The 13,954-nt window shown below is 39.0% G+C and overlaps 1 protein-coding gene across 1 annotated transcript in view; it reads left to right on the forward strand.

Moving 5' to 3' along the window:
- Positions 1–13,954, forward strand: part of LOC119416019 (neural-cadherin) — a 141,690-nt gene that overhangs the window by 59,874 nt on the left and 67,862 nt on the right. The window contains exons 6-7 of the mRNA XM_037683188.1: positions 1,825–2,074; positions 7,151–7,194. Coding sequence (XP_037539116.1) covers positions 1,825–2,074; positions 7,151–7,194 — 294 coding nt within the window. The remainder of the gene's footprint in view (positions 1–1,824; positions 2,075–7,150; positions 7,195–13,954) is intronic.

Raw genomic sequence — 13,954 nt, forward strand, 5'->3', positions numbered from 1 at the left:
TATCTATCTATCTATCTATCTATCTATCTATCTATCTATCTATCTATCTATCTATCTATCTATCTATCTATCTATCTATCTATCTATCTATCTATCTATCTATCTATCTATCTATCTATCTATCTATCTATCTATCTATCTATCTATCTATCTATCTATCTATCTATCTATCTATCTATCTATCTATCTATCTATCTATCTATCTACCTATCTATCTATCTATAGATAGATAGATATATAGATATATAGATATATATAGATATATACTTTGTATATAGATATATACATATAGATATATATAACTAATGCCATACCCTGCTATAATTTAACAAGAATACCTCATGATTTCCAAATGTGAAGCTCATCTTCTTGCAGCTTAACTTGTAAAAATACACCAATTAAGATGGATATTGTGCTTACAGAGGCGCAAGCACCAACACACTAATCTAAAAACACTAATCTGTTTTTTTTGTAAAATGAAGTACAGACGTTTATTTTATATGTGTGAGATATTTTAACACTTTGTCACTGGCACCTCACTTCCTGACAGAAATAGCACTTCTGATTGCACTCATGGGATTCAAGTGTTTTAAGATGTTGTACTTTGCAGAACGCAGCTGTAGCATCAGAGAAAGATAACGGTTTTTGTCTCACAAATTAGGAGGAACTTTGGGCAAAATGGCATCAGAAAATTGACACACAACAATGATATAACACCTTTTTCAAGTATTTTTTGTCCCCATTTCAGTGCTTAACTCTTTTGAAATATTCTTGCACCTTTTGAGATCTAATAATTTCCACTTGTCTAAATGTTTCTGGAATAACTTGATTCAGAGAAATTCAACAATTTTTTAGCAGCAAAATGCCAAACTTGTATTTCAGTAAAAGAGTAAAAAGTCCAAATTAAAGAAAAAAAAAAGCAAAAAGAAACATGGACTCTTCTAACACTAAAAGCTTAATAGTTAAAAATTTATTCTACAAATTTACTCAGATGGAGTGCGAAGAAATAAAATAAAACAGGACTAGCGGTATAGTCTGCTGATTTGGTTGACTGCTCGTATGACTAAAATATATCAAAGATTTTCTTCGCCACTGAGAGAATAAAATTCCCATTAAATTATTAGCATGTCTCCACGGGGCAAAAACCAACTGAGGTTGACAAAAAAACTCAAACGGTGAACTTATCACAGCGGAGTTTAAAGGAAATGTGTTATTTCAGTTCATTTAACATTTAACAAGTCTGACAAGTTATACAAGTTAAATATTCTATCATAAATTACCAGATATGATCTGTTTTACAAGGTGCTGAGATGAAAAAGGAACGAGGCATTGACATGCAGAAGATGCCTGTCGTGCAGCAAATAAACACATCAAAGTAATTTGATGTGTTCGGGTGTTCTGAGCTGGAGGGGATGAAGGAGAAACAGCGAGTTTAAGTGAAATTCACAGTGGATGGGGCTGTAGTCTCGAAGAAAATCTCATTGCACTTCAAAAAAACAGATTTATAGTTATTTTTGTGTAATTACCTTAGAATATAATCACTTCCAACCAGGAATATGCACAAGCTCTGATCATTTAATTTATTCTTTTTCTCGTCTTTAAGCCCGTTTTTGCAAATGATGGTAATCATTCTAGCAGGGAACATTTTGTGTTCTAATAATTGTAGCTGTCTGAACTTATGATTTATTGCATGTTTAGCAAGGCCATGAAGAGATAATGATCTACACAGATGTCAACATATTCATCAGCTGGTGTCAACTCATCAGTTCTTTTCGATTAACTGGTAATTGATGGTGCTTTGTGTCGTTTCTTTCTTCTCAACAGTTTTAGCCACGGACTGCGACTCAGGGTTAAATGCAGAGCTCACTTATTACACCCTAAGCCCAGATTTCAGCATCTCACCCCACGGGACCATTTTCCCTGCGAGGAGGCTTGATTATGAGAGGCCAAACCATTTGTATGAGTTTGTGGTGATGGCGGTGGACGGTGGGGATGAGCCTCATTCTGGTACCGCCACGGTGCGAGTGAGGATGGCAAACATCAACGACGAAGCCCCTGAATTCTCCCAGCCTGTGTGAGTTACTGCATCTCTTCTAGACTTCCTTGAATGAATGGATGCTGTTCAAAGTATTTCATTTTAAACTAATATATTGTGATAAAAATGGAAGAAGTTACAGCCATTTTGGTCAAACCTTGTAAATGACGTTATGCACATTTCCATGTGTTATTGTAAGATCTGTTATCACTCAGAGTATGCGCTGTGGATGACTCTCAGCTACTACCATGTTTAATTTTAGCTCCGTATTTATTAAATTCACTGAGGTGTTGACATTTTTTTGTTTGCTAATATTGTTTAACTACAGTAACCATCTTAAATTGGCATAACTCTAAAATTTAATGGGCTGTAGATGCACCCCTAATGATTAGGATATTTTGCTAACACAACAGACACAGAGAACACAGAAACAAACACACACACGCACATGTTCGAACAGGCATGGGCACAGTTCTGTGTTTTATTCTCTTAAATGTTTGAATTTTTTGAAGAAGACTAAATATTATTTGGTCTCTGACACTTTGTTATGATGTTAGAGAAATATTAAGTTTTTAACAGAGAAGCTATACCTTGAGGGAATTCATGTCAAAGTATCTTGTTTAAAGAGTTAATTTTTTTAGGGTCAAATAAGTGTTATTGTACTTTTAAATATCCTGATGCATGCTCAAGAGTACTTTTAAGAGAGTACTTTTAAATACTTTGTAAAAAAAATATTTTCCAGGCAAAGAGTACCTTAGTCCAATGGGTCTCAACCCTGGTCCGTGAAGAACACCGTCCTGCATGTTTTAGTTGTTTCCCTACTTTGACATATCTGATTTAAATGAATGGTTAATAACAGGCTTCTGCAGAACATGAGGGAGTATTTAAATCACTGAATCATGTGTGCTGGAGCAAGAAAACAACTAAAACATGCAGGATGGTGTTCCTCAAGGACATGGGTTGGGAACCACTGAAGTCTGCTTCCAATGGACCTTTGGAAAGAATGAATTTCCTCATTTGTTCTCTTTTACTGGGCTGCACAGTGGTACAGTTATAATACTGGTGTCTCACCATAAGAAGGTCACAGGTTCAAATTCCACTGGAAGCTTTCTGTGAAGTTTGAATGGGCACCTTAGTTTCATCCCACAGTTGAAAAACATGTTCGTTAGGTTTTCCAGTGATGCTAAATGGACCTCAGGTGTGAGCGTGCATGGTTCAGTGTCTCTGAGTCAGCCTTACGATGGACTGGTGACTTGTTCAGGGTGCACCTTGCCTCTCGGCCATTCCTTGCTGAAGCTCCAGCTCACCCTGAACGGAATTCATCGAATAATGTAAATGAGTGAGAGAAATAGAGCAATGTTTGCCTTTATTTGGCGTCTGTCTTCTATTTAGTTTATTTATTTCTTTTTTATATTTGTCAGGAAATAAAATCCATTTTGATTGGATGATTTGTTCAGCAACAGCAGAATATTTTACCTTTTGGTACATTCTAAAACTCCTGGGCGTCGCTCACAGCATAATTTAGGTTCATTGTCCATCTGTTCTGTGAAGCATTGTCCATTTAAGTGAGCTGCTTAAGGCTCAGTTCATGCTGACATGGTATTCCTGTACACTTAGGAATTAATTCTGAACATTCTGCTCATTTGTTTCTTGTCACGCTGACAATAATCGCTAATGTGACTGGGAGCCAAGCATGGCCATGCCATTGCAATTCCTTTATTTGTTTTACAAAAGGTTTCTTGTGTGTGTCAAATTTCAAGCTTTCCCAAGACTTCTGCCTTCCTTATTCTTTCTTATTCATCTTGTGCATTGCTTTCAGATTATTGTGCGCATTCCCAAAATATTTATGATACCTTTGGCAAAGTTTAATAAGATATACATTATATTTTCTGTAGTCCAGATGGTAATGTGTATCTTGTGGCAATGCCTTTCATGTTTGCTCTTTAGAGTAAAATTGACTAAACTTAGTTTTATCAAATATACTCTTTAACGCTGAAAAAATTGTGTTGATTTGGACTGTATGACCATGGATTTTAATTGTACCTGCTTGATATGATTGCATACTGGTTTAAAATTTGCTATTTATTACTGCTGTTTAAAAAACTAGTCAACTGAATATGGAGCTTCTTTTCTGACAAAAGACATTGAATATGTTTCTGACAGATTTTTTCTAAGTATAGCCTCCTTCATTCATAATTAGATGTCATCAGACTGCATGTTTTGGATTCACATCTTACAAATGTAAAAGGCGCTTACAACTTAATTAGGTAATTTCTTGAGAAACTGCAGTAGGATTGCTGGAACTGACCGCGCCTTGTCAATCGCTTGTTCCTAAAAGGTTTAAACTCAATTTATTAAAGTATGTGTAGATTAGGCAGAGATTAGATAAGCTGCTGTTTATCAAAATGCTCATCAGTGGAGAGTTCAGGTTACCATGGGGAGGTTAAACCCAACATCTTTTCTACCTCCAGCTGAAAATTCACCAGAACTTTGTCTTAACTGTTGTTTTCAGAAAAGTTATGACTCTTACTGACAGGTTTTATTTATTTATTTATTGTCAGTGTGAGCACCTTAAAGCATCCTTTCACACATGGGTACAAAATTCTGCTGCAAAAAATAAGAACATATGGGCTTGTTAAAAGCAAAGAAACTTTTAGTTGACCAAATAAAATAAAATAAAATAAAATAAATTGCTCTCATTTTGTCTTGGAGTAGCTATAAAAGGCAGTTTTAAGTTTATTTACTTATTTATGTTTCATTTTTAAAGTTTCCAATTTGAAAAAAAAATCTGTTGGCTTAGTGTAGGGTTTTAGAATATATATATATATATATTTTTTTTTTTTTTTACTTTGCATTTTTGTAAATAAAAAGTATGTTTATAAAGTGAAAAGAGTTTGCTCTGTTCTTGTTGAAGAAAAAAAAAATTATGTGAATAATCCAACAAAGTTCAGTCAGGTCATCTGGACAATTTCTTTTTTGTTGAGACATTTTGTCCTTCATCCAAATGACTTCATCAGTCTGAGGAGCCACAACAAACTTAGTCTCACAGGCAGCACATTCACATAATAAGTTAAATCATGTTTCTTCCAACTGAGGCGGCTGTCTAAACTGAAGCCCATATTGTCCAAAAAGAACCTGGAGACAGTAATACATGCATTCATTACATCTAGGCTTGATTACTGCAATTCGCTCCTGTTTGATATCAGTCAGACCTCTATAGCACGACTACAACTTGTCCAGAATGCAGCAGCCCGATTTTTAACCAGTACAGGCAAAAGAGAGCACATTACTCCAGTTTTGGCCTCACTGCACTGGTTACCAGTTCACCTTCAAATCCAGTTCAAAATACTCATGTATGTCTACAAAACACTGAACAGTTTCGCCGCCCCCCATCTCTCTGATCTGCTACAACCGTATGTCCCACCACGTTCCCTGAGGTCAGCGGACCAGTTGCTCCTCACAGTTGCAGGAACTCGTCTTAAGTGCGGAGGTGACAGGGCCTTCTCTGTAGCAGGACCAAGACTTTGGAACGAGATACCTCTGCTTGTCAGACAGGCCCCCTCCCTCTCGGTTTTCAAGTCCCGTTGAAAAACTCACTATTCGGTGGCTTTCAACACCAGATGATCTGTGTTTTGAACCTGTATGCTCTACACTGGTTTGTCGTCATTATCTGCATCGTTTTTGTCTATATTCTGATTTACTTCATTTTGTATATTGCTTTGTGTGTTACCTGTTGTTCTGTCTGTACAGCACTTTGGTTGGCCTTGTCGCTGTTTTAAGTGCTCTATAAATAAAATGGTATGGTATGGTATAATGTGTCAACCAGTTTGATGGTGATAAGATTGTTTCTGGGGCATGCTCTCTCCCCCATTGACTCCTCTGAGGCAGCCATAGCCAAAGTGGTTCAAAACATCAAAGTTCATGCTCAATAATCCAGGAAAAAAAATCTAATAAATTTCAGACATCATCTGGACAGTTTCTGTTTTTGTTGAAATGTTTCATCCTTCATCCAAAGGACTTATTCAGTCCGAGGAGCCATAATAAACTCAGTCCCACAAGCAGCACACTCACAAAGTGGGCCAACCAGTTTGCTGGTGATAAGGGCGGGCCCCTGAATCCATCTTTTCACAGCAAACTGGTTGGCCCACTTTGTGAGTGTGCTGCTTGTGGAACTAAGTTTGTTGTGGCTCCTTGGACTGAAAAAATCCTTTGGATGAAGGACAAAATGTCTCAACAAAAAAAATAAACCATCCAGATGAACTGACTGAACATTGTTGGATTTTTTTACCCGGATTATTGAGCACAAACTTTGATGTTTTGTCAATAATGTTTTAAACTATCTGAAGGAATATATTTGAGATTCACAAGCATACGTAAGAAAAAAAGATGTTCTTTTTTAAAATTATGTTTCTATTTTTGTTGGTGACTCATGCATTAGTTTGAGCCTCATCATGGCCACAATTCAGCTGCGAAGATCAATGCAAGTCACCAAAAAGAAAAGGTTAAATAATGCACCAGTGTTTTATCCTCAATCCATCGTCTGATCACATCTCATTATGTCAAAGCTGAGCAGACAAGGTAGTTGCATCACAGATAGATGGGTCGTTACATCACACATCCCAGACGCGCCTTCCTTCAGGCTGTTCAAGGCAGAAGTATTTTATGCTGGCAGTCTGGTTATAAATCGTAGCTGACTTACGTCAAAACTGATGTAGTAAAACCACATCCACTAAGACAAACTCAATATGTTTGTTAGTCGTGTTAAAGCACAGCCATCTGGAATCAAAACAATCTGTTATCCCCTACTCTCCTAATCACAGACACATACTGTACTGAAGTGGAGCATTCACACACACCCCTGGGGATTTATTTGTTTGCTTTGTGCTTGCTTTCTCTGAAGGTATGCAGTAATGTGAAGCATGGATGCAATCCACTGTGTTACCGTCTGCCTTCCTGGCAACGCTGATTGAGTGGGAAGGACCGCAACTGTCACTGTAGCTAGGCTGAATTTATTTCTCTGGATGAGTGAGCTTCTTGACCTGTCAGCCATTTCTCAGTGACCTTCTTAGAATACCGTTTGGAGCCTTCTGTTGCGCGCTCTTGTTGCATTGTCAGGTGTCTGTCTCGGTGGGTGGGCGGACACAGAGCCAAACAAACAGGTAGGCAGGGAGGTGGAGATGAAAGCAGACAAACATAAAACTCTGAGGAAAATCACACTGGAACATGGATGCAGGGCAAGTCAGTAGAGAATACCCAAAACACACGTGGCAAGCAGACAGAGAACAGCCTGTCAGATATGCAGATATACCGAGCAGCCTGCTGGCAGTCAGATAAATTCTCCTGCTACGCTAAAAGACTGATAGAAATGCAGGCAGTTTGCCAGATAGTGTGTGTTGCGTGTTTTGTCAAATCGTGGGCAAGTGAGATGTAAATAAATGTTATAAAGGAAGATGAAGCCATCATTTCCAACAAACAGTGCATGAGGACTCAATGTGCGCTGCAACTTTCATGAAATTATATTTCAATTTAGATTAATTGTGGGTGCTTGAAAACCCGAGAGGACAGGCTTCTGTTTCTTGCCACATTCTGTCAGTTCACATTTGAAGAAGTGGTAGGGATTTTAAAACTGATGGACGGGATGAAGGGAGAGGCAGACAGTTGGTAGAAATGCACACGGGCAGACATGCAGGCCTGCACACAGACAGGCAGACGCACTCGGAGCACAGCTTCACAGTTCAGTGAGACGCAGGGAGATGCTTCAGGAAGAGAAGCTGAGAGGGGACTGAATGTCTCTTATCCTGCGGAGCCGTCGAGAGGCGGCCTTTGAGCTGGGTGACAGATTACAGGTCACTCGTGTTGCCACGGAGATTGCCGTGGCTGGCAGAGATGAATCACTCATCAGCGTTCTTCTGTAAACCATCAATCACCTCTGACTTCTCACTACCGACACTGATGCCCCCACCCCATGCACACACACTTACACACACGCTTACACACATTAGCGGTGGATGCGGCGCAAAATCTCACAGTGTATGACTTCTGCTGACGAATCAACAGAAAGTCTGTGAGAACGTCGCCCCCTCTTATACCCCGCTCCTCTCTATCAGCCGTACTCTTTTATCCCTCTCTTTTCTCTCACTCCCACATTTCACTTCTACTGTCATTTTGGTGTCAGCCCTCTGCTTTGTCACCTGCTCCTCCCTCACCTTTTTCTCCTTTTCTCTACATCTCTGCTTCCTCCCAGTCACAGAGTTCATCTCCACCCCGTAGTTCTTTGTGCCACAGCGGTATATCAGTCTCCTGTGTCTCGCTGGCCATCTTGCTGCCCAGCACAACAGAAAAGGCAAATCACTGCTGACATTTTAAAAGGCACTGGATCAAATAGCCCACTGTGGGCCGGGCTTGAGGAGGCACCATTTGTTCAATGACTTCAACATCCCTGAAGACATTATCATTTGTCTGTGCTCTGCCCGGGTAAGAGGACAGGTTAAATCATTGTGACAAGTAAAAACCACAACCATAAGTCTAATCAGCCTGCTAATGCTCGGGATTGAGTAATAATTCATATCAACGGCCTTTGTGTGAGTCCGTCAATAGTTTGTGAATTTATTCTGTATCTTTAGGCAGAGCTAATGACAATTATTCAAGCCCTTTGTAGGTTGCCACATTTTGTTACAATACAAATCCATCTCAAAGTAGATGCTCATTTTCCCAGCATAAATTTACACTTCACAATGTCAAAGCAAAAACGAGTTAATAAATTAGTTTGGCAAATTACAAATAAATAAATAAAAATACTGCAGAATTTCACAATTATTCATATTGTTTGTATGGCACTCTAGTCTGTGCACTTGCACATTCCACTTCAATCAGTGGACCTTAAGATGCTTGTGTAACTTGTCAGCGGTCCACCTGTGCCTCACTGAAGATTTGTGTATATTTTCAAAAGACACACACCTCTCTAAAACACAACCCACTATTATTGGTATGAGAGTGAAAATCTACATTCTGCACTCAAAGATATACACACAAATTCTCCTTCCTGTTCTCTCAAACCCAGCCTGTCGAAGCAGATGGTCATTTGTCCTGAGCCTGGTTCTGCTGGAGGTTTCTTCCTGTTAAAATGGAGTGTTTCCTTTCCACTGTTGCCACTGTGTTTACTCAGAATGAGAGATTGTGACTAAGCAAAGATTCAACGCAATCCACTGGCTTCCTTGGATAGATAACTTTTATTAATTGGCTTTTTTAATGTACAGTAGTCCCTCGCTACTTCGCGGATCGACTTTTGCAAACTCAATGCTTCGTGTTTTTTTTCAAAATGAGACTGGACATGACACACAACTGGCTAATTGATGGATGAGCCACACCAGCAGCATGGATTGTTTATTTAAAAATATATATTTAAAATGATTTAGCACCTGTGTGCAGCCCACAGGTGCAGGGAGAAGCTTCCTCCGCTCTCTGCCACCTATGACTCTCTGCCACCCACACATGTCTCCTCCTACTGCAGCAGTTTCGTGAAGGGTTAACCCTTTGCTGTCCAGCTGCACGGATCCCCTTTTGGCTTCCAAATTAAAATTCAAAGTATGTCACAACGCAAAATCGTTATAATAACAAAATACAAAAGTGTTAAAAGTTATTTTTTATTATTTTAGAACTTCTATGTTCAGTTGTTACAGTGTAGTAAATCAAGTACATGTCTGTGCTGTGCTACAGCTGCGTGAAGGGTTAACCCTTTGATGTCCTGCTGCATTTCTCTTCTCTACAATTTAAATTTAAATACTATAACATTTTATAACAATCCATGCTGCTTGGATTGTTTATTTAAAATGTTACAATATTTAAATTCAAATTGTTTATTTACACAGGAAGGAGAATGAGAGTACAACTTGAAATCTGACTACTGTATCCCTACTTCAGAGTTTTTCACTTATCAAGGTGGGCGTGGACCCCTAAACCCCATGATGAATGAGGGACAACTGTATGTGAATGCTTTTTTACAGTGACCTGAGACAACTTCTGTTGTGACTTGGTGTTATATATCCATCCATCCATTATCTTCCACTTATTCCGAAGTCGAGTCGTGGGGGCAGCAGCTTGAGCAGGGAGGCCCAGACATCTCTTTCCACAGCCACCTCTTCCAGATCTTCTGAGAGGATTCCAAGACGTTCCCAGGCCAACCGAGAGACATAGTCTCTTCAGCGTGTCCTGGGTCTTTCCCGGGGTCTCCTCCCAGTTGGACATGCCCGAAGCACTTCTCTAGGGAGGCCGCCCAGGGGGCATCCTTACCAGATGCGTGAACCACCTCAACTGGCTCCTGTCGACGTGGAGGAGTAGCGGTTCAACTCTGAGTCTCTCCCAAATAACTGAACTTCTCACCCTGTCTCTAAGGGAGAGTCCAGCTACCCTGCGGAGAAAACTCATTTCAACCACCTGTATCCGCAATCTCATTCTGTCAGTCACTACCCAGAGCTCGTGACCATAGGTGAGGGTAGGAATGTAGACTGACCGGTAAACAGAGCTTCGCCTTACAGCTCAGCTTTCTCTTCACCACAACTGACTGGTACAGAGTCCGCAATACTTCAGATACTGCACCAATCCATCTGTCAGTCTCACGCTCCATTCTTCCCTCACTCGTGAACAAAACCCCAAGATACTTGAACTCCTCCACTTGAGGCAAAACCTCACCCTCGACCTGAAGAGAGCAATACCCCTTTTCCAGTTCAGGACCATGGCCTCAGATTTGGAGGTGCTGATTCTCATCCCAGCCGCTTGGTGTTATATTGTTATATAAATAAACTGAATTGAAATTAACTATATATATATATATGTGTGTGTGTGTGTGGTTTTTAAACACTTCTCACACTTTTGCAATATTCTAAACAATGCTTCAAAACTCTAAACGCTCTAAAAGAGTACAGAATGTCATGATTTCAGCTCCCTGCCTCGGCTGCTCTGTGCCACTTACAAACACTCTTGGCCACGTCTACGTCTCCGCTCGGCATGGAGATCAGCTGATCAGCTGCAGGAAGAAGCTTCTCCTGCAGCATGGGTTGCTTAAAGTTCAGCAGCTGCTAAATAATTTTAAATAAGTTATTTTAAATCATAATTCCATGCCAATCGTGTGCCTGATCCATCAATCAGCCAGTTGTGTTTCATGTCTAATCTTACTTTGAAAAACTGCGATAGAGTGAATCCAAGAAAAACAAAACAGTAGTTAACAAGGGACTACTGTAAAGCTAATTTTAAATGGACTGAAGTAAATTGGAAAACTTTTCTGTGGTCAGAAAAATTGAAAATAAAAAATAAACAAAAGGAAACTATATACCTCAGGTTCTCTGTACTAGGAAAAAGAAGGACCGTCCATCCTGTTATCAACACACAGATGAAAGACCATACTTATGGTATGGGTGTACATTACTGCCTCTGATGTGAGTAGCTTACACAGCTGAAAAGGCACCATCAATGCAGATAAAAATTTTAGAACATAAGCTCCAATTCTAACGATGTCTTTTTCATGGAAGGTCCTGCATGTTTCAGTAAAACAATATAACAACTGCATGGCTTTGTAGTAGAAAAGTACAGGCGCTGAACAGACCTGCTTATCTTACAGACCTGTAATAAGATGTAAATATTTAATACATTATAAAACACAATATCCAAGAAAGTAAACCCAGGACTCTAGAACAGCTAGAATCCTACATCAGACAAGAATGGAAAAACATTTTCCTCCATAACCTCATGCAGCTGTTGTCCTCAGATCTAAGTGTTTACAAAGTGTTAATAGAGGAAGAGTTGATTCACAGTGCTAAACACGGCCATGTTCCAACTATTGTGAATGTGTTGCTGCCATAAAATTCAAAAAATAATCTGCAAATTGTTGAATTAGGGTTTTTTGGGGTATTTTTTTTATAAAACATTCCATTTTTTGCTTCTTTTTTTAAAATGGGGCTGTAGTTAAATTCAGAACAAAATTTATACCTATGCAACAAGATTGTGTCAGATGATAAAATGCAACTAGATGCATGAACACTTACATTTGTTGTGTCTAAGTTCACATTTTTTACTGACCCTGTGGATTTTGTTGACCAGCAAAACTGAATCGTTTGGATACAAATAAATCCATGGGTAGACAGTCAACTAACAAGTTAATGTTCTCCATGAATCAACTCCAAATTTCATTCGTGCTGATGAGAAAATCACACTAAAGTGCATGGTGCAACACTTGACCAATTATCACAGCAAGAGTGACCATACTCAATTGAGTTTGCAAAAGACACATAATATTCAGCTCGAAAATGACCTAAAAGGCATCTGAATGACTCTTAAACTAGAAGACCTGATGGGAAATACAAAAGTTTGTAATCACAGATGTGCATGTGCAAGAAATCAGACACTGAACTCATTTTCACTGATGTTCTTTGCTAAAGTCAAAAGCCCTTTTCTCCTATGAACAGCTGTCCTGAAATGTTCTGGCAACATTTCTGATGGGTACAAACACACATTTCCATAATAGTGCTCTTAGTCTTTATATTGCCATTTTTCACATGGACTCTACTTCAGGTGAACTAAAAATCAGAATACTCATGGAGGGGAAAATAGTAAAAACTACTGAAAATTTTGACAAGCAAATACTGCAAGTATGTACAGTAAGTGTGCTGATTAGACCGGTACTTTTCTCTGCAGCTGACCTGTAGGTGTCTTTCCACACTCTCCTCACTCCTCTAGATACATTCAAAACCACCTGACGATGGTAGAAACATGAACAAAAAGTTCTCAAAAACTTTTGTTTGCCATTCTTGACATGTTGTCAACAAAACAGAAGTTTCAAGAGACACTATTTTTTATTATGACCATGCAGTGTACAGAGACGTTCTTCTACTCCTCGCTCCTTTTTTCTCTCTGTTACAGAGCATATCTAGAAGGAAACCTCCCACTGTGAAGTGCTTGTGTGTGCAGCACTGGATCAAATTGTCTGATGGTTTTTCACTGAACATCTCTAGTGTCCCTGTGTGAAATTAGTTCAACATGGTTTCGACAGCGTCATTCTGCAGCAGGAACAAGTAGTGAGCAAAAGGAATTATAGATGCAGATTTTTTTGAAAGTATGCATATATATATATATATATATATATATATATATATATATATATATATATATATATATACAGTATACGTTTTGACCTTTTCAGAGCAAGGAGGATCTGACTTGTGCAAAAGATTATATTTCAACAAAATAATGACCCACAGCAAGAACACAGAAAATATCATGAAAGGTTTGTGAAAGTTATAAAGAACTATTGCATCAAGATAGGACCTCTGGATGTACACCAATGCTTTCTGTGTAAAGTGGAAAAGTTTGAATTATTTTTACACCAACAGTAAAGTGTGTGGCTGTATTTGGTGCAAAATTAACTTTAATTGAAAATGAAAATACAAAAATAATAATAATAATAATCCAGAAGCAAATAAAAATAATACTACTAATAATAATATAACTTATTAAACAGAATACTAAAGTTCTAAACAGTATAAATTACATAATTTTTAGGCTAGTATTATGACTTCAATAACTGATTTTTTTGTGAAATATTTTACTACAGGTTAAGAGCACGGCGGCTCAGTGGTTAGCACTGTTGCCTCACAGCAAGAAGGGCCTGGGTTCAATCCCCAGTTGGACCTGGGGTCTTTCTATGTGGAACTTGCTTGTTCTTGGGCAGCACGGTGGCGCAACTGGTAGAGCTGCTGCCTCTCAGCGAGCAGGTCCCTGGTTCAAACCCCGGTCCAGGGGTCTTTCTGGGTGGAGTTTGCATGTTCTCTCCGTGCATGCGTGAGTTTTCTCCGGGTACTCCGGTTTTCTCCCACAGACCAAAAACATGCATGTTAGGCTGATTGGTAACTCTAAATTGTCCCTAGGTGT

This window comes from Nematolebias whitei, chromosome 10, assembly GCF_014905685.2.
Source record: "Nematolebias whitei isolate Nwh7 chromosome 10, NemWhi1, whole genome shotgun sequence".
NCBI classification, from domain to species: domain Eukaryota; kingdom Metazoa; phylum Chordata; class Actinopteri; order Cyprinodontiformes; family Rivulidae; genus Nematolebias; species Nematolebias whitei.